This window comes from Pseudophryne corroboree, chromosome 4 (genome assembly GCF_028390025.1).
Source record: "Pseudophryne corroboree isolate aPseCor3 chromosome 4, aPseCor3.hap2, whole genome shotgun sequence".
Classification (NCBI taxonomy): Eukaryota; Metazoa; Chordata; class Amphibia; order Anura; family Myobatrachidae; genus Pseudophryne; species Pseudophryne corroboree.
Genome location: NC_086447.1, coordinates 379,691,811 through 379,714,000, shown reverse-complemented (window position 1 = coordinate 379,714,000; position 22,190 = coordinate 379,691,811). Strand labels below are relative to the sequence as shown.

The 22,190-nt window shown below is 46.6% G+C and overlaps 1 protein-coding gene across 5 annotated transcripts in view; it reads right to left on the bottom strand.

Annotated features, from left to right (window-relative positions):
- The window catches only part of ARHGEF10 (Rho guanine nucleotide exchange factor 10), a 318,961-nt gene that overhangs the window by 198,125 nt on the left and 98,646 nt on the right, over positions 1-22,190 (bottom strand). For all 5 annotated transcript variants that reach the window (XM_063916670.1, XM_063916669.1, XM_063916673.1 and 2 more), the window contains 3 exons: positions 17,580-17,673; positions 10,656-10,826; positions 2,547-2,852 (listed from right to left, as the gene is read on the bottom strand). In XM_063916670.1, coding sequence (XP_063772740.1) covers positions 2,547-2,852; positions 10,656-10,826; positions 17,580-17,634 — 532 coding nt within the window. In that variant the 5' untranslated portion in view covers positions 17,635-17,673. The remainder of the gene's footprint in view (positions 1-2,546; positions 2,853-10,655; positions 10,827-17,579; positions 17,674-22,190) is intronic.

Below are 22,190 nucleotides of genomic sequence, written 5' to 3'. Positions count from 1 at the left end.
CGTAGCAGACGCTCGGGACCACGAGGAGATCACCAGCGGCGCTGACGCTCACTATATTAAACCTTTGTATCTAAACCATAAACAGTGTATTGTGCAGTAAAACCTTAGTGTAATGTTAGAGTGTAAATGCAACACAGTATAACCTTATTACCTTTAAAGCTGTTCGAGCGTCACCGACGCTCTGAGAATACTTAATACTATAAGAAACACACAGATACCGTGCTCAGGGTCCAACGCCTAAAATGTATATTATGAATGCTATACTTGCAAAAGAGTTAAACACAATACAAGTCATACACTACAATATAACATAGACTACCTATCCAGATAACTACACAGGAAATACAATACAATACAATTTAAGGGAAAATGAGAGAGAAAGAGAAGGAGAGAGAGAGAGAGAAAGAGAAATTGAGAGAGATTGGCCCACAATAACAAGAAGATCAATATAGTTGCGGAGAAACACTTACGCACAAGGGGAAACGATCGCATGCGCCTCGATATCCAGCTCCCGATTATCAGCAATGAGAACTTGAAGAGAGTGAGCTGGATATGGTCGGCCTGCCTATTTATGCCCCACACACAATACAATTCAATGGTCCCTACAATCTCATTGTTCATTGGACACAGGAATTCGGCTTCGCATTATAACAAAAGGTCATAGGTTGGTTCATACAGGTGGGTTGTGACTGTTTCCAACTGTTCAGGTGGGTGGGATACTGAGTTTCCCGCCGCATGACTAAATAAGAACAAATAATAGTAAATGGACATAAACTTCTTATGTCCATAACTATTCGCATGAGCGATTAATCCGCTCCAAACCAACACCGGAATATTGCTATTTAAATACTCTTCCGATGGGTACCAAACACCACTGTATGACCCCTGTTAGACCCTTCGTACAATACAAAGAGGGATCTCTCTGTTCAGGACCATGCTATGTTAACTAAACTTTCGGAATCTATCAAAGGGACCATGATCTACAAAATACATTATTACTGAAAATATGTAACGATTGAGTCGCATGCTACGATCACATAAACTCTACCGTAAATACGCATACCGTGCGCCTGCGGGTGCCCGCGACTGTGAGTATGCGCACGCACGGGAGAGCGCACGCATGCGCAGCGCGGACCAGAATGAGGTGCAAATATGGCAGTGTGTATAGAGATATTTTTCTGACTTTGACAATATATTTTGGCAATAATATACTGAACTTGTAGACAATGGTGAAGTTAATACACAATCAAGGAAAGATGTTATTCAGTTACGACTTAACAATGGTTGACAAAGATTAGTTCACATACAGTATTTGGTTCCTAGGTTAAAAACAAATTTAGTAATAATATCGGACCATACTTATAGCAAAAAACGGTATGCTCAAACTAGATTGGCATTAATCTCCATAACAGTAACCAGCTTTCAATGTTATAAAAAGCTAGAGTCCCAATTTTCAGGCGGTACTGGGGTTTTTGGGATCGGAGATCAGGAGCCGGAGCTATCCACCATCAAAATTATAAAACTGCATCCCAGGCTTGTGGATCTGGAGCAGGTACTGGCTGCTGGAAGGCTGATATCTCCGGTTCTTGGCATAGTAGAGACAAGCTGCCAATGAGTACCGAAAGGGGAGAGTCCGGCCAGGAAGAGCAATTAACAGGCTCAGACGGGGGCCGCTGCTTTGAAGTTGGATATCTCCGGTTTCACAGGGCCGATTTTAAAAAAGCTGGTACCCCTGGAAAGAGGGGACACCCAGTTATTAAACTCCTGAGGCCCCTGGGCAACTGCCCATTAAGCCCAATGGAAAAGACGGTCCTAACAGTCACAGAGTTCAGCACCAGAAGAACAGTTTAGTATCAGTACAGTTACATCTATAGTGTAAAATCATTTATAGTCAGAGCTGTAAGTACCATATATGTAGAAAAAAAAAGGGAAACAAATCTGAGCAAAGGTATAGACAAAGCTAAATCTTACATATAGAAGTTTGTAAAAGGGTCGTTACCCTTCCAAGCCACACCACACAGGTACACTGAGGGTGGCTGCCAACTTTTAGCCTTAGAAACAAGCAGAAGTAAGTAGCCAGTGACAAGGCAGAAGATTTACAATAATAAGTTCCTACTGGAGAAAATGCAGTGGTAGCTATCCTTCCTGCAGAACACATAGTTATAGATATTCTTTCATGTGATGAAATATGCTATATGACTGTGCACATACTGTGATAGTGAACAACCATATGGGTGCTATATACAAGGAAATCTGTGCATCACTGGAGGAAGCCGCATCTGTATCACAGAGCTAGCCCAAGTGAGGGAATCATAAGTGGCTTGGAAGGACACTGCCCTCTGCAGCTCACACATTCTTTTAAATCCAAATACTTCTTGAAATAGCTTGACATACAGCAGAATCGCATTGGATATAATACTCCAAACAACAGATAATTTATGTGATATGTCCCACAGTGAGGAATGCTGTACTGAGAGCAATCGATGCAAAATGAAACATTGAAAAAATCTAGAACACAGTTATGATATACTGAAAATCAAAATTACCTTGTTCATCAACAGAAATGTGGCGAATTATAACTGGTGTGGAGTATGCTGGCACTAGCAAGGGTAAGTTAGAGGGAACCGCATACCCGCATGGTACAGGAACATCATAACCACTCGGCACCCAGGGACTTGTATTGTCACCCACAGACTGAGGTTCTTGAGATGCAGAGGAATCCCCATCTTGAAATTGTCCAATGTCAATCACAGAATAAGGGTTGACTTTTTTTGGCACTGTACCCAGATCATTCGATGTGGTCAGATCTTGAGATGATTCTTCACAGGCATCGTCTACTAACTGATCGAATACTACAGTAAGAAAACATCACATTAAAAAGGGGGAATTCTAGATAAAGAATAAACAACACAGTAAACATGAATTACACTGTCCATACTCTCTCCGATCACATACTGTAGTTGTGAAGCTGTTTTAAATTACAATTGCTCATCTGATTATTTTCTTCTTGTATTGACTTACAGAGGTTCAACGTAAAAATCTAAAAAATAAATAAATCTTCCTATACTTAAAATACTGGTGGTATGCAATTAGCTCCGATCCTTTTGGAGCTAATGAATTTGCCCCACTGAGTATTCAATTAGGTTAGTTTTCGACCATTTTGAAGGCATTTTCACCAATGCCTTTTCATCTTGTTTTTAAGTGAAAAGGCATTGGCAAAAAATAAGATTTTACTTACCGATAAATCTATTTCTCGTAGTCCGTAGTGGATGCTGGGACTCCGTAAGGACCATGGGGAATAGCGGCTCCGCAGGAGACAGGGCACAAAATAAAAGCTTAAGGATCAGGTGGTGTGCACTGGCTCCTCCCCCTATGACCCTCCTCCAAGCCTCAGTTAGGATACTGTGCCCGGACGAGCGTACATAATAAGGAAGGATATTGAATCCCGGGTAAGACTCATACCAGCCACACCAATCACACCGTACAACTTGTGATCTGAACCCAGTTAACAGTATGATAAACGCAAAGGAGCCTCTGAAAAGATGGCTCACAACAATAATAACCCGAATCTTTGTAACAATAACTATATACAAGTATTGCAGACAATCCGCACTAGGGATGGGCGCCCAGCATCCACTACGGACTACGAGAAATAGATTTATCGGTAAGTAAAATCTTATTTTCTCTGACGTCCTAGTGGATGCTGGGACTCCGTAAGGACCATGGGGATTATACCAAAGCTCCCAAACGGGCGGGAGAGTGCGGATGACTCTGCAGCACCGAATGAGAGAACTCCAGGTCCTCCTCAGCCAGGGTATCAAATTTGTAGAATTTAGCAAACGTGTTTGCCCCTGACCAAGTAGCTGCTCGGCAAAGTTGTAAAGCCGAGACCCCTCGGGCAGCCGCCCAAGATGAGCCCACTTTCCTTGTGGAATGGGCTTTTACTGATTTTGGCTGTGGCAATCCTGCCACAGAATGTGCAAGCTGAATTGTACTACAAATCCAACGAGCAATCGTCTGCTTAGAAGCAGGAGCACCCAGCTTGTTGGGTGCATACAGGATAAACAGCGAGTCAGATTTTCTGACTCCAGCCGTCCTGGAAACATATATTTTCAAGGCCCTGACAACGTCAAGCAATTTAGAGTCCTCTAAGTCCCTGGTAGCCGCAGGTACCACAATAGGTTGGTTCATGTGAAATGCAGAAACCACCTTAGGTAGAAATTGAGGACGAGTCCTCAATTCCGCCCTGTCAGAATGAAAAATTAAGTAAGGGCTTTTATATGATAAAGCCGCCAATTCTGACACACGCCTGGCTGAAGCCAAGGCTAACAGCATCGACACCTTCCATGTGAGATATTTTAAGTCCACAGTGGAAAGTGGTTCAAACCAATGTGACTTTAGAAAAACTCAACACCACATTGAGATCCCAAGGTGCCACTGGAGGCACAAAAGGAGGCTGTATGTGCAGCACCCCTTTTACAAATGTCTGAACTTCAGGTACTGAAGCCAGTTCTTTCTGGAAGAAAATCGACAGGGCCGAAATTTGAACCTTAATGGACCCTAATTTTAGGCCCATAGACAGTCCTGTTTGCAGGAAATGAAGGAAACGACCCAGTTGAAATTCCTCTGTAGGGGCCTTCTTGGCCTCACACCACGCAACATATTTACGCCAAATGCGGTGATAATGTTTTGCGGTTACGTCCTTCCTGGCTTTGACCAGAGTAGGGATGACTTCTTCTGGAATGCCTTTTTCCCTCAGGATCCGGCGTTCAACCGCCATGCCGTCAAACGCAGCCGCGGTAAGTCCTGGAACAGACAAGGCCCCTGCAGTAGCAGGTCCTTTCTTAGAGGTAGAGGCCACGGTTCGTCCGTGAGCATCTCTTGAAGTTCCGGGTACCAAGTCCGTCTTGGCCAATCCGGAACCACGAGTATAGTTCTTACTCCTCTCCTTCTTATGATTCTCAGTACTTTTGGTATGAGAGGCAGAGGAGGGAACACATACACTGACTGGTACACCCACGGCGTTACCAGAGCGTCCACTGCTATTGCCTGAGGGTCCCTTGACCTGGCGCAATATCTGTCCAGTTTTTTGTTTAGACGTGACGCCATCATGTCCACCTTTGGTTTTTCCCAACGGTTTACAATCAGGTGGAAGACTTCTGGGTGAAGTCCCCACTCTCCCGGGTGAAGGTCGTGTCTGCTGAGGAAGTCTGCTTCCCAGTTGTCCACTCCCGGAATGAATACTGCTGACAGTGCTATCACATGATTTTCCGCCCAGCGAAGAATCCTTGCAGCTTCTGCCATTGCCCTCCTGCTTCTCGTGCCGCCCTGTCTGTTTACGTGGGCGACTGACGTGATGTTGTCCGATTGGATCAACACCGCCTGACCCTGAAGCAGAGGTTTTGCTTGACTTAGGGCATTGTAAATGGCCCTTAGTTCCAGAATGTTTATATGAAGAGACGTTTCCAAGCTTGACCACAGGCCCTGGAAATTCCTTCCCTGTGTGACTGCTCCCCAGCCTCTCAGGCTGGCATCCGTGGTTACCAGGATCCAATCCTGAATGCCAAATCTGCGGCCCTCTAGTAGATGAGCACTCTGCAGCCACCACAGGAGAGACACCCTTGTCCTTGGCGACAGGGTTATCCGCTGATGCATCTGCAGATGCGATCCGGACCATTTGTCCAGTAGATCCCACTGAAATGTTCTTGCATGGAATCTTCCGAATGGAATCGCTTCGTAAGAAGCCACCATTTTCCCCAGGACCCTCGTGCACTGATGCACTGAGACCTGTCCTGGTTTTAGGAGGTTCCTGACTAGCTCGGATAACTCCCTGGCCTTCTCCTCCGGGAGAAACACCTTCTTCTGGACTGTGTCCAGAATCATTCCTAGGAACAGTAGACGTGTCGTTGGAATCAGCTGCGATTTTGGAATATTTAGAATCCACCCGTGCTGACGTAACACTACCTGAGATAGTGCTACTCCGACTTCTAACTGTTCCCTGGATCTTGCCCTTATCAGGAGATCGTCCAAGTAAGGGATAATTAAAATGCCTTTTCTTCGTAGAAGAATCATCATTTCGGCCATTACCTTGGTAAAGACCCGAGGTGCCGTGGACAATCCAAACGGCAGCGTCTGAAACTGATAATGACAGTTTTGTACCACAAACCTGAGGTACCCTTGGTGAGAAGGGTATATCGGGACGTGGAGATAAGCATCTTTGATGTCCAGAGACACCATATAGTCCCCTTCTTCCAGGTTTGCTAGCACTGCTCTGAGTGACTCCATCTTGAATTTGAACCTTTTTATGTAAGTGTTCAAGGATTTCAGATTTAAAATTGGTCTCACCGAGCCGTCCGGCTTCGGTACCACAAACAGCGTGGAATAATACCCCTTTCCTTGTTGCAGGAGGGGTACCTTGATTATCACCTGCTGGGAATACAGCTTGTGAATGGCTTCCAAAACTGCCTCCCTGTCGGAGGGAGACTTTGGTAAAGCAGACTTCAGGAAACGACGAGGGGGAAACGCCTCGAATTCCAGTTTGTACCCCTGCGATACTACCTGTAGAATCCAGGGATCCACTTGCGAGTGAGCCCACTGCGCGTTGAAATTCTTGAGACGGGCCCCCACCATATCTGAGTCTGCTTGTAAAGCCCCAGCGTCATGCTGAAGACTTGGCAGAAGCAGGGGAGGGCTTCTGCTCCTGTGAAGCGGCTGCATGGTGCAGTCTTTTTCCTCTTCCTCTGCCCCGGGGCAGAAAAGAATGGCCTTTTGCTCGCTTGTACTTATGGGAACGAAAGGACTGAGTTTGAAAAGACGGTGTCTTTTTCTGCTGATGTGGAGTGACCTGGGGTAAAAAGGTGGATTTTCCAGCCGTTGCCGTGGCCACCAGGTCCGATAGACCAGCCCCAAATAACTCCTCCCCTTTATACGGCAATACTTCCATGTGCCGTTTGGAATCCGCATCCCCTGACCACTGTCGCGTCCATAACGCTCTTCTGGCAGAGATGGACATAGCACTTACTCTTGATGCCAGGGTGCAAATATCCCTCTGTGCATCACGCATATATAGTAATGCATCCTTTAAATGTTCTATAGTTAACAAAATATTGTCCCTATCCAGGGTATCAATATTCTCGGTCAGGGAATCCGACCATGCGACTCCAGCACTGCACATCCAGGCTGAGGCGATTGCTGGTCGCAGTATAACACCAGTATGTGTGTATATACTTTTTAGGATATTTTCCAGCCTTCTATCAGCTGGTTCTTTGAGGGTAGCCGTATCAGGAGACGGTAACGCTACTTGTTTTGATAAACGTGTGAGCGCCTTATCTACCCTAGGGGGTGTTTCCCAACGCGCCCTAACCTCTGGCGGGAAAGGATATAATGCTAATAATTTTTTAGAAATTAGCTGTTTTTTATCGGGGGAAACCCACGCCTTTTCACACACCTCATTTATTTCCTCTGACTCAGGAAAAAATATTGGTAGTTTTTTCTCACCCCACATACTACCCTTCTTTGTGGTACTTGTAGTGTCAGAAAGGTTCAATGCCTCTTTCATTGCCGTGATCATGTAACGTGTGGCCCTACTGGACATTACGTTTGTCTCGTCACCGTCGACACTAGACTCAGTATCTGTGTCAGGGTCTGTGTCGACCCACTGAGGTAACGGGCGTTTTAGCGCCCCTGACGGTGTCTGAGACGCCTGGACAGGCACTAATTGATTTGCCGGCTGTCTCATGTCGTCAACAGTTTTTTGCAAATTGCTGACATTATCACTTAATTGTTTAAATACAATCATCCAGTCAGGTGTCGACTCCCTAGGGGGTGACATCACCAACACAGGCAACTGCTCCGCCTCCACATCATTTTCCTCCTCATACATGTCGACACACGCGTACCGACACACAGCACACACACCGGGAATGCTCTGATAGAGGACAGGACCCCACTTAGCCCTTTGGAGAGACAGAGGGAGAGTCTGCCAGCACACACCCAGCGCTATATATATATACAGGGATAACCTTATATAAGTGTTACTCCCTTATAGCTGCTGTTAATATATTTATTTGCTGCCAAACGTGCCCCCCCTTCTCTTTTTTACCCTGATTCTGAAGCAGGACTGCAGGGGAGAGTCAGGGAGCCGTCCTTCCAGCGGAGCTGTGAGGGAAAATGGCGCTTGTGTGCTGAGGAGATAGGCTCCGCTCCTTCACGACGTCCTTATCTCCCGCTTTTTTGTGTAAAATGGCAGGGGATTAAAATACATCCATATAGCCCAGGAGCTATATGTGATGTATTCTGTTTTGCCACCTAAGGTATTCTGTTATATTGCGTCTCAGGGCGCTCCCCCCCCAGCGCCCTGCACCCTCAGTGACCGGAGTGTGAAGTGTGCTGAGAGCAATGGCGCACAGCTGCGGTGCTGTGCGCTACCTTAGTCTGAAGACAGGATGTCTTCTGCCGCCGATTTCACCGGACCTCTTCGTCTCTTCTGGCTCTGTAAGGGGGACGGCGGCGCGGCTCCGGTGACCCATCCAGGCTGAACCTGTGATCGTCCCTCTGGAGCTAGTGTCCAGTAGCCTAAGAAACCCGATCCACTCTGCACTCAGGTGAGTCCGTTTCTTCTCCCCTTAGTCCCACGATGCAGTGAGCCTGTTGCCAGCAGGACTCACTGAAAATAAAAAAACCTAACTAAACTTTTATTCTAAGCAGCTCAGGAGAGCCACCTAGATTGTACCCTTCTCGGCCGGGCACAAAAATCTAACTGAGGCTTGGAGGAGGGTCATAGGGGGAGGAGCCAGTGCACACCACCTGATCCTTAAGCTTTTATTTTGTGCCCTGTCTCCTGCGGAGCCGCTATTCCCCATGGTCCTTACGGAGTCCCAGCATCCACTAGGACGTCAGAGAAAATGCCTCAAAATCATCGAAAATGGCCCGCGTTTTTTAAGGAAAAACTGTGGTTTCGCCAATCCACGTGTTTTCCACTCCTGCTGCATTTTTCAACAAGGCGAAAATCCGGCCCTGCTATTGCGTAGGACGAATCCCTATTCGCCCTAAAAACAGACAAAAATAACAGAGCTAACTACATACCCCCTCAACCTCTACCCATATCTTTATCATGGACAACAGTGTTCTACAATATGGTATAAAAAGTGGAAAGTGATTTTGAAAGACAAACACTGTTAACAATGCTTTGACAAGCTTTACAACATTGTGCTCAGCCGGGAGGTACTCCCATTACACTGTAATTGCTGCTCTGTAGCTTGTCTTGGCTCACTGATATGACTAGCCGCATGTGAATGACTGCTGCCTGCGACTTAGTGCCTGAGTCAGAGACTTATGCAGTGCCAATGTTCACATTGTTTTGCTGGTGTGTGTGTGTGTGTGTGTGTGTGTGTGTGTGTGTGTGTGTGTGTGTGTGTGTGTGTGTGTGTGTGTGTGTGTGTGTGTATGAAAATACCTCCTATGGCACATGCGTTACACAGAGTGTACGCAGAAAGGTACGGATGTGATCAAGACGCATGGTGTCAGAGATGACTTGAAAAAGTCACTGAGAGGAGTCTTAGTGCATGCACCGAAATGGACTGTCTAATGGGTGTGTTATGGAGTGTCAGTGTAAGTGGTGGTACACAGATGACAAAGGACGAAGAAACCGCACATGCCAGAGGGCTGTAGCACGTTTCTATGGTTCCACGATTATGCATTTAAGCATGCACCCATCGGTATTTCAGCACCTACAGATGCAGAAAGTGGGCCCCTCCATCCTTGCACATTCAGACACACAGAAGTACACCAGGGAGGGGCTTTGAAGGAGCATTTGCATAAAGTCACAGATGGGAGACCGGCAACAGACACAGTCTCTTTTGCATCCACCTCTTATCAGGCCCTTAACCTGTTAAGACCCATGTCCTATTAATAGGAAATACATTTGTGCACAACAAAATACTATTTATACATATTTGCATACATATAGACACAATGTCCTATACTGTAGGACACTTAATCATTTTGTAACTGGGGCCTGATTTGTAAAAATACTGGCACACTCATGTTTAGAATGTTTGTCTGAGTAACTTTATCAGTAAATATTTTGAAAATATAAATTTTCCTATTACGGGTTTTAATAGGTTAATGCCTGTTTCATACTGTCCCAACATGAATATGCAAAATAATAGAAAGGGCCGGGTAGCAATCACATTACCGCCGGGTTCAAAATACAGACGCCAGAATCATGACTTGTGGCCGCAATCCCGACATCAGAATGCCAATAAGGTGGGGGAGGGGGGGGGGTTCCTGGCATCAAAATACCAACACCAGAATCCCGATCGTCCTCTCAGTGGGACACGTTCACTTCCTGCCATGAGGAGGGGGGGGGGGGGGGGGGTTAGGGTCAGGCACCCCCAGGGAGGGTTAGGGTTAGGCAGCCCCAGGGAAGGTTAGAGTTAGGCACCCACAAGGGAGGGTTAGGGGCAGGGGAGGGTTAGTGTCGGGATCTTGATGAATGGGATGACATTGTCGGGTTTTGACTGACAGCATCCCGTCCATCGGGATTACATACTGAACCCAAAGGGCCTGTCCATGAGATACTATTTAATTTGTCTGCGGAAAAAAAAAAAAAAAAGCAAAGGACCATTTACACTGGATAAGAGCATAAAACTCACCCGGAGGATCCGGTAGTTTAAGTCCTAGGTCAATGAGATCATCCCCAGCCAAGTGAAGTGGTTGTCTGTCAGCTTCTGGAGCATCATCACCACTATCAAAGTCAAACTTTTCACCTTCATCCTCCTCCTCCTCATCAGCAAGCGCATGAAACGTTAACTCATTTTCAAAAACTGTGACGTAAAGACAAAAGTATTGAGGACTCACTAGAAGTCATAGAATACATCATTCATACAAATGTAAGATTTCAACTTAAATAACATTTTGTGCCATACCCTCAAGTGTGTAAAAAAAGCACATTTTGCATTTGTAATCTACAGACTTGATGAACATGTAAAGCTACCACTGTTTCACTTGTGTCTGTGGCCCATGGGCCCGTGTGCACTGCACACCCTACACCCAATATATACGCCTATGCACGCACACACACAAAATGAATGTACACATGCACAAAATGTCAATTAGTAACTTACTCTAAACTGAGCTAAATGTTTTAGTCTTATATAATAAAAAATAATGAAAACAATGAATTTTGTGTATTTTCTATGTAATAATATTAATTTCATAATGCTATGCCCGTTTAGAAATGGACAATGGGTGCACTGTGATAGCACACGTTTAAAGAGTGGAATGGAAAAAAACCAAGTGCATTTTCTCAATCTAACTACTATTGTAGCAAACAATTGATGAGTATTTGTCATATATGAGTTGTGCAGGCTGCCATTTTAAATAATCTTCCCTTTTCATGAAGGCCTCAAAGTGTGTCAAGCACCAGTGACAAGGGACCTTTGATGGGAACAATTCACATTCTGTTTTCAGCCCTTTCCACCACACTGCCCCCTCATATCACCCTGCTCCAGCAATTTCCCTTGTGCTAAAGTAAAAAAGATCACTTATGAACAATGAGCCACCAGGCAGAGCTTAAATGTTCCCTTCAGTAATAATCAGACTTACAGCACAATTCTGCTGAAAAAGGGCAGATACTCAGATTTGTAGCATCGTTACACAAACTAAATAAAACTTAAATAAGCACTAGTCTGATAGAATGATCCCTGCTATAGATGACCAAAACCACTACATTTACAAAAAAGTCATTTTGATATTCTAAACTCAACCAACTATAGATGTTCACTGATTTCTAAACCATGTTCTCATCACAATAACAGGACAGTTTGAAGTTCTATATCGATCTCTAAGATCTGTGCAGCCTCCAGATGATTTTGATTAAAAACATGGAAAACAAAAAAATTGGTAAAAGTGGGTAATTGAACACTAATTTCAACCCTGTTCACACCGCAGAGCTGGCTCTCCATAGGTTTTGAACAGAATCCAGGTCAGATAACCCGGGTCACCAGTTTATTTCCCTTTCAGACCACCAGTACTAACCTCGGTTATTGCACGTGAACATGTAGCAACCTGGGATGTGGCACAGTCTGAAAGGGGCCAGTTTAAATAACACAGGTCTAAAGACCTGGTATTTCAACTCTGGTAGCAAGCTGGGTTAAACACATCTTCAACCCTGCTCGCTGTGCAGTGTGAATGTGTTGGCCAGGTCGATGCGACCCAGCATCCATTCACTGCATAGGAAGATATGGCACTTGGAGATCTGATCTTCTGCCATTGCCCTCCTGCTTCTTGTGCCGCCCTGTCTGTTTACGTGGGCGACTGCCGTGATGTTGTCCGATTGGATCAAAACCGACTGACCCTGAAGCAGAGGCCTTGCTTGACTTAGGGCATTGTAAATTGCCCTTAGTTCCGGGATATTTATGTGAAGAGACGTTTCCATGCTTGACCACAAGCCCTGGAAATTTCTTCCCTGTGTGACTGCTCCCCAGCCTCTCAGGCTGGCATCCGTGGTCACCAGAATCCAGTCCTGAATGCCGAATCTGCGGCCCTCTAGAAGATGAGCACTCTGCAACCACCACAGGAGAGACACCCTTGTCCTTGGAGATAGGGTTATCCGCTGATGCATCTGAAGATGCGATCCGGACCATTTGTCCAGCAGATCCCACTGAAACGTTCTTGCATGGAATCTTCCGAATGGAATCGCTTCGTAAGAAGCCACCATCTTTCCCAGGACCCTTGTGCATTGATGCACTGACACTTGTCCTGGTTTCAGGAGGTTCCTGACTAGCTCGGATAACTCCCTGGCCTTCTCCTCCGGGAGAAACACCTTTTTCTGGACTGTGTCCAGAATCATCCCTAGGAACAGTAGACGTGTTGTTGGAATCAGCTGCGATTTTGGAATATTTAGAATCCACCCGTGCTGACGTAGCACCACCTGAGATAGTGCTACTCCGACCTCTAACTGTTCCCTGGACCTTGCCCTTATCAGGAGATCGTCCAAGTAAGGGATAATTAAGACGCCTTTTCTTCGAAGAAGAATCATCATTTCGGCCATTACCTTGGTAAAGACCCGTGGTGCCGTGGACAATCCAAACGGCAGCGTCTGAAACTGATAATGACAGTTCTGTACCACAAACCTGAGGTACCCTTGGTGAGAAGGGTAGATTGGGACATGGAGATAAGCATCTTTGATGTCCACAGACACCATATAGTCCCCTTCTTCCAGGTTCGCTATCACAGCTCTGAGTGATTCCATCTTGAATTTGAACCTTTTTATGTAAGTGTTCAATGATTTCAGATTTAAAATCGGTCTCACCGAGCCGTCCGGCTTCGGTACCACAAACAGCGTGGAATAATACCCCTTTCCCTGCTGTAGGAGGGGTACCTTGATTATCACCTGCTGGGAATACAGCTTGTGAATAGCTTCCAATACTGCCTCCCTGTCGGAGGGAGACGTTGGTAGAGCAGACTTCAGGAACCGGCGAGGGGGAGACGTCTCGAATTCCAATTTGTACCCCTGTGATACTACCTGCAGGATCCAGGGGTCCACTTGCGAGTGAGCCCACTGCGCGTTGAAATTTTTGAGACGGGCCCCCACCGTGCCTGAGTCCGCTTGTAAAGCCCCAGCGTCATGCTGAAGACTTGGCAGAAGCGGGGGAGGGCTTCTGATCCTGGGAAGAGGCTGCTTGCTGCAGTCTTTTTCCCCTTCCTCTGCCCCGGGGCAGAAATGAGTGGCCTTTTGCCCGCTTGCCCTTATGGGGACGAAAGGACTGAGTTTGAAAAGACGGTGTCTTTTTCTGCTGAGAGGTGACCTGGGGTAAAAAGGTGGATTTCCCAGCCGTCGCCGTGGCCACCAGGTCCGATAGACCGACCCCAAATAACTCCTCCCCTTTATACGGCAAAACTTCCATATGCCGTTTTGAATCCGCATCACCTGACCACTGTCGTGTCCATAAACTTCTTCTGGCAGAAATGGACAACGCACTTACTCTTGATGCCAGGGTGCAAATATCCCTCTGTGCATCTCGCATATATAGTAATGCATCCTTTAAATGCTCTATAGTCAATAATATACTGTCCCTATCCAGGGTATCAATATTTTCAGTCAGGGAATCCGACCAAGCCACTCCAGCGCTGCACATCCAGGCTGAGGCGATTGCTGGTCGTAGTATAACACCAGTATGTGTGTATATACCTTTTAGGATATTTTCCAGCTTTCTATCAGCTGGTTCCTTGAGGGCGGCCGTATAAGGAGACGGTAACGCCACTTGTTTTGATAAGCGTGTGAGCGCCTTATCTACCCTAGGGGGTGTTTCCCAACGCGCCCTAACTTCTGGCGGGAAAGGGTATAATGCCAATAATTTATTAGAAATCAGCAGTTTTTTATCGGGGGAAACCCACGCTTTATCACACACCTCATTTAATTCATCTGATTCAGGAAAAACTATGGGTAGTTTTTTCACACCCCACATAATACCCTTTTTTGTGGTACTTGTAGTATCAGAAATGTTCAAAGCCTCCTTCATTGCCGTGATCATGTAACGTGTGGCCCTACTGGACATTACGTTTGTCTCGTCACCGTCGACACTGGAGTCAGTATCCGTGTCTGGGTCTGTGTCGACCATCTGAGGTAACGGGCGCTTTAGAGCCCCTGACGGTGTTTGAGACGCCTGGACAGGCACTAACTGATTTGCCGGCTGTCTCATGTCGTCAACAGTTTTTTTGCAAAGTGCTGACACTGTCACGTAATTCCTTCCATACGACCATCCAGTCAGGTGTCGACTCCCTAGGGGGTGACATCACTATTACAGGCAATTGCTCCGCCTCCACCTCATTTTCCTCCTCATACATGTCGACACAATCGTACCGACACACAGCACACACACAGGGAATGCTCTGATAGAGGACAGGACCCCACGAGCCCTTTGGGGAGACAGAGGGAGAGTTTGCCAGCACACACCAGAGCGCTATATATATGCAGGGATAACCTTATATAAGTGTTTCTCCCTTCTATAGCTGCTGTATATGTATTTTCTGCCAATTAGTGCCCCACCTCTCTTGTTTTACCCTGATTCTGTAGCAGGACTGCAGGGGAGAGTCAGGGAGCCGTCCTTCCAGCGGAGCTGTGAGGGAAAATGGCGCTTGTGTGCTGAGGAGATAGGCTCCGCCCCCTTTTCGGCGGCCTTTTCTCCCGCTTTTTTTAGGAAAACTGGCAGGGGTTAAATGCATCCATATAGCACAGGAGCTATATGTGATGCATTTCTTTAGCCATATAAGGTTTAAAACATGTTTTATTGCGTCTCAAGGCGCTCCCCCCCAGCGCCCTGCACCCTCAGTGACCGGAGTGTGAAGTGTGCTGAGAGCAATGGCGCACAGCTGCAGTGCTGTGCGCTACCTTATTGAAGACAGGAACGTCTTCTGCCGCCGATTTTTCCGGACCTCTTCGCTCTTCTGGCTCTGTAAGGGGGCCGGCGGCGCGGCTCCGGGACCCATCCAGGCTGAACCTGTGATCGTCCCTCTGGAGCTAATGTCCAGTAGCCAAGAAGCCCAATCCACTCTGCATTCAGGTGAGTTCGCTTCTTCTCCCCTTAGTCCCACGATGCAGTGAGCCTGTTGCCAGCAGGTCTCACTGAAAATAAAAAAAACTATTTAAAACTTTTACTCTAAGCAGCTCTGGAGAGCTACCTAGCATGCACCCTTCTCGGCCGGGCACAAAAATCTAACTGAGGCTTGGAGGAGGGTCATAGGGGGAGGAGCCAGTGCACACCAGCTAGTCATAAAGCTTTTACTTTTGTGCCCAGTCTCCTGCGGAGCCGCTATTCCCCATGGTCCTTACGGAGTTCCCAGCATCCACTAGGACGTCAGAGAAAAGGGTATTACACTACAGGAGGGGTGGGGAACCTCCGGCCCGTGGGCCGTATAAGGCCCACAAAGCCGCTTACTCCAGCCCACCCGCTTGTGTGTCAGCGAGACACGCCGCCGGACTGAGTCAGTCCGGCGGCGGCGTGTCTCAGCTATCAGGGCAGGGAGGAGAGCACAGCTATATGTCCGGCAGCAGCGGCGGGTAGGATCTCAAACCTGCGGCTGGTCCGTGAGCTCTGATTAGCTCATGAACCGGCGGTTGGTTTGAGATCCTATACACCTGACATAGCTGCGTCTCCGCCCTGCCCTGACCGCTGAGACACGCTGTCGCCGGACGGAGCAGCAGCAGCGGTGAGCAGCACAGTGGGGTGGGGGGGCACTGTGGGGGAATTTGTGGATCTGGCACTGTGGGGGCATTTGTGGAGCTGGCACTGCACATGTGTATCACGTCCCATTTTAATTGGCCACACCCATTTTTTTGTGACCGCCTTCAGTGCACGCACTCAGTACCTCTAAGTGGCATAACTACTGAGGGGCAGGGTAAGTTTTAAGTTGATAATTTTAATATGGCTCCCGAAGGATTTTATAAATATCCAAATGGCCCTTGGTATAAAAAAGGTTCCCCACCCCTGCACTACAGCCTTACCCGGGTCCTTCCCTGGTCCAAAGTGGTAGCTACCTGGGCCAGATTCCCGGGTCCTTGGACCTGTGTTATTTTTCAAGGACCATTTTTTACTGTGCCCCAACCCTGAAAGACCCGATAATAATAAGGTTTATTAGGTCGTGGAAATGGGTATCACTCAGCATTTGGTTATTCGGACCTTTAGTGCGCCAGTAAGATCAATATTTAATTTCTTTAACCACTTGCCTGGCATCAGCAGAATGCGACCAGTCAGATAGACAACGTGTGCAGCAGCAGGGAAAATAAACTTCTCTCCACTGCTGCTCTTAGAGGGACCGGAAGGTCCCTCTGCCTCCCCCCCCCCCCCCCCCCCCCAGTGTTTGCCATGTTGCCGATCATTGCTGATCGGTCAGCACAGCAGGACCCCCACCTAGTGGCTGTAGACAATAGCAGCCTCCTGGAAAGTGTAAACCCCCCTCCCCCCCAAAGTCCCCCATGTACCTGGTGGGTGTCCCCGCTGTTAAAAGGAAAGTTGCGATGGTCGCAATGTTTCCGATGTTCCGATGGTGCTGGTTGATGTTCCGATGTTCAAATTTAAAAACTTGTATTTTTCTTTACAATTAAGAAATATATATATATATATATATATATATATATATATATATATATATATACACACACACACATACACACACACACATACACACACACACACACACACACATACACACACACTCATAAAAAAGCCTGACAATTTCTGGGCAGATTTTTTTGGGGGAAAATCTTCAGTTGAGTGTTTAGCAGATAAGTATTAACCCTATGGGGTTTTTTTTTTTTTTTACATTTATTTATGTACTTAGATGTAATAAAAATGTTGAAGCCCACCATGTGACAAGAATTGATAGTATCATTTAGTACTGATGAACACATACCTGTAGAGGCAGATGCATTAAGCCTGGAGAAGTGATAAAGCAGTGGTTTGAAAAATAAAAGGAGCCGATTAGCTGGTGCGTTATTCACCTTTCACTTCTTTATCATTGCTTTATCACTTCTCCAGGCTTAATACATCTGCTCCCCATTTTGAATGTTGCTTTACCTTCAGGTGGTGGGGGTGGAAACTCCTCTATATCCAGATTTTCCAGACTTCCCATTCTCCTCGTTCTTTTAGTGTTTCAGCACAAAATGCCATCCTGTATAAAGATACAATCATTATGTCAATAAGCATTGTTAAGTGTATGATTTGAAGTGGATGTAATAAATACAATTCCACATAATCATTTAATGTACAAAGGCTTTTTTTTTAATTAAACCGACATTCAGATAATTGTCATGACAATCTTCAAAGGCTTGTTCACAGAGGCGTAACTCAGTAGATAATTAAAATATTACAGAAAATACTTATTTTACCATTTAACCTATGAGTAGTATTCACATGAACTTAACTCAAAATGTGTAAAGTGAAGTGCTGTCTACATTGAGGGAGACTGTGTAAAGTGTAAAGTGGCCAGGTGCCGCATTCTCACGTCTCAATACACGGGATTAGCTGCGTCAAGCGGCTTCTCGCTTGCCAAGTGCTCGACATGTGCAACCATAGGGGACCAGTAGGGGGAAGGGGTGTTGTAGGTGGCAATTTGTGTGCAAGAGGTGCGGGAGAGGTTGAGACTACTTGTCTAATTGCTGTTTGCCAGGAGGCTTCAGCTTTGTGACCAGGGGGCAGCACCTGAGCTGACAGTGACACTTAGGTCTATGCAGAGCCGCCAATACTGCTGCTAAGCATCTCTGCTTAACTGCCGTCACCATGGAGGCTGAGAGCAGTAGTAATATAGTTTTGTGTTCACTAATGTTATACCAGCTATATCAACTAGACATTTTGGTGCCAGAAAAAGCATTGTCCTCCCCCACCATATTTTTAAAATAGGGTCATAAGTCTTAGTTTCCTGATCTAATCTCCATTCATCAGGACCAGTACATGATGTCACCATGTCTGCCATCAGCAAGCCACGCACAGCACGTTTGTCACTGCTAGGACTTTGTCAAGGGGTGCCTTAGCAGTGACAAACTTGTTTTGCTGATGGCGCATGTGGTGATATGTATCGGTCCCTGGAGACGGGTGCAGCCAGGGGATGCCAGGGATTAAAGAGGAGGAAGTTCATTGAGATTTATTAACACAGAAAAGTGACAGGTACTGCAGAACAGCGCTCCTTGCCCTGCTGCGCTCTGTGCCATGGCACATGTCACACCACCCTAGTTACGGCCCTGTTAGGAAACAGAAACATACCGGATATTTAAAATGATCCTAGAAACAAATGGTGAAAGGTGCCTCATGTAGCTGGGGCCATAGCTACACCACAATAAAAATAAAAAATAACCAAGGCAAATACACCAACATCCCTAGCCACATTGGTGGTAGGTGTGGCCAATGCAACATGCAAAAACGTAGGAGTCACAACAATGTCAGATAAAGCCTTTTACATTAGGCTGACCCAACACAAGTAAGAAACCATTGAATGGTTAGGTGTGGAAAAAGGCACAGCAGAGGTGGAGTATGTGAGAGGTGCAGCGTGCAGGCAGTTCACAGAGTTAGCCCTGAAGTGACAGTACTTGCAAGCAGGTCTTTGCCAACCTTAATCCTGGCCACCATCAGACAGATCAGTTACTGTTTTTTCAATCAATGTCTCCCACTAGTTTTAAATTCTCCTCAACCTTATGAAAGAAAAAATAACATATCTGTACCCCAAATATTATGGTGTTGAAGACAAGTAATAGACCAGAGCTAATACTGATGAGCAGCCTCAGGTGACACCCCCATCCAATTCATCCCTGCAGAGACACATTCACATGAAACCTATTACATAGTATTAGTGATGTGCACCGGACATTTTTCGGGTTTTGTGTTTTGCTTTTGGATTCGGTTCCGCGGCCGTGTTTTGGATTCGGACGCGTTTTGGCAAAACCTCACCGAAATTTTTTTGTCGGATTCGGGTGTGTTTTGGATTCGGGTGTTTTTTTAAAAAAAAACCTAAAAAGCAGCTTAAATCATAGAATTTGGGGGTAATTTTGATCCCATAGTATTATTAACCTCAATAACCATAATTTCCACTCATTTCCAGTCTATTCTGTACACATCACACCTCACAATATTATTTTTAGTCCTAAAATTTGCACCGAGGTCGCTGGATGGCTAAGCTAAGCGACACAAGTGGCCGACACAAACACCTGGCCCATCTAGGAGTGGCACTGCAGTGTCAGGGAGGATGGCACTTCAAAAAAATAGTCCCCAAACAGCACATGATGCAAAGAAAAAAAGAGGCGCACCAAGGTCGCTGTGTGACTAAGCTAAGCGACACAAGTGGCCGACACAAACACCTGGCCCATCTAGGAGTAGCACTGCAGTGTCAGACAGGATGGCACTTCAAAAAAATAGTCCCCAAACAGCACATGATGCAAAGAAAAAAAAAAAGAGGCGCACCAAGGTCGCTGTGTGACTAAGCTAAGCGACACAAGTGGCCGACACAAACACCTGGCCCATCTAGGAGTGGCACTGCAGTATCAGATAGGATGGCACTTCAAAAAAATTGTCCCCAAACAGCACATGATGCAAAGAAAAATGAAAGAAAAAAGAGGTGCAAGATGGAATTGTCCTTGGGCCCTCCCACCCACCCTTATGTTGTATAAACAGGACATGCACACTTTAACGAACCCATAATTTCAGCGACAGGGTCTGCCACACGACTGTGACTGAAATGACTGGTTGGTTTGGGCCCCCAGCAAAAAAGAAGCAATCAATCTCTCCTTGCACAAACTGGCTCTACAGAGGCAAGATGTCCACCTCATCATCATTCTCCGATTCCTCACCCCTTTCACTGTGTACATCCCCCTCCTCACAGATTATTAATTCGTCCTCACTGGAATCCACCATCTCAGATCCCTGTGTACTTTCTGGAGGCAATTGCTGGTGAATGTCTCCACGGAGGAATTGATTGTGGAATTATATGCCAGTATCAATAGCAATGGCCTACTACTATATATACTGCGCACAACTAAAATGCACCACAGGTATAGAATGTAGATGGATAGTATACTAATGACGACACAGAGGTAGGTACAGCAGTGGCCTTCCGTACCGTACTGCTATATATACTGGTGGTCACTGTGTCAGCAAACTGCAAAACTAAAATGCACCACAGGTATAGAATGTAGATGGATAGTATACTTAATGACGACACAGAGGTAGGTACAGCAGTGGCCTTCCGTACCGTACTGCTATATATACTGGTGGTCACTGTGTCAGCAAACTGCAAAACTAAAATGCACCACAGGTATAGAATGTAGATGGATAGTATACTTAATGACGACACAGAGGTAGGTACAGCAGTGGCCTTCCGTACCGTACTGCTATATATACTGCTGGTCACTGTGTCAGCAAACTGCAAAACTAAAATGCACCACAGGTATAGAATGTAGATGGATAGTATACTTAATGATGACACAGAGGTAGGTACAGCAGTGGCCTTCCGTACCGTACTGCTATATATACTGGTGGACACTGTGTCAGCAAACTGCAAAACTAAAATGCACCACAGGTATAGAATTAGAATGTAGCTACAGCTGCCAATAGCAAATGGCAAGCATCCTCTGATAACAGAATCATTCTGCAGCCCATATCTCCCAGCCCTATTATCTGCTCCTGCCTGTGGAAATAAGGTGCAGATAAAAACATCCACGGGACCCCATCGGGAGGAAGGTATGTTGGGTGCTGCAGGAGGGTCCTCTGGGAGGCCCTAAATGTGAGTGTTGGGCACAGTGTGTAGGGCAGGGGTGGGGAACCTCCGGCCCGCGGGCCGTATAAGGCCCACGAAGCCGTTTGCTCCGGCCCACCCGCTTCTCTCAGTGAGACACGCCGCCGCTCAGTCCGGCGGCAGCGTGTCTCAGCTGTCAGTGTCAGGACAGGGAGGAGAGCGTGTCGGCGGCGTGTAGAACTTGAAACCAGCCGCTGGTTCGTGAGCCAATCAGAGCTCGCGGACCGGCAGCCAATCAGGAGCCGCGGCTGCCGGTCCGCGAGCTCTGATTGGCTCTCAAACCGGCGGCTGGTTTCAAGTCCTACACGCCGCCGCCCAACATAGCCGCGCTCTCCTCCGTATCCTGCCGAAATGAGCGGTAAGCAGCACGGGGGGGGGGGCACTGTGGGGGCATCTGTATACCTGGCACTGTGGGGGCATCTGTATACCTGGCACATCTGTATACCTGGCACTGTGGGGGGGCATCTGTACACCTGGCACTGTGAGGGGCATTTGTATACCTGGCACTGTGGGGGCGATTGTGGATCTGGCACTGCACTATTGGGGGCATATGTGTATCACGTCCCATTTTAACTGGCCACACATTTTTTTGGTGCGCGCGCCTCCGGCGCGCACACACAGAACCTCTAAGGGGCAGACCTACTGGGGGGCAGGGTAATTTTTTAAGTTGAGAATTTTTGTATGGCCCCCGAAGGATTTTATAAATATCCAAATGACCCTCGGTAGAAAAAAGGTTCCCCACCCCTGGTGTAGGGCTATTTGTATGACCTCCTCATGTATCCCCTCTATGTGTATCACTGCTGCTGCTGTGTCCATGTGCTGGGCTTCCTCTGTCATTTAGGAGCCAGTAGCAGAACTGAAAGAGATCTGTGGCTCTTGGACATGTTATTGTGCATCTTTCCTGAAGC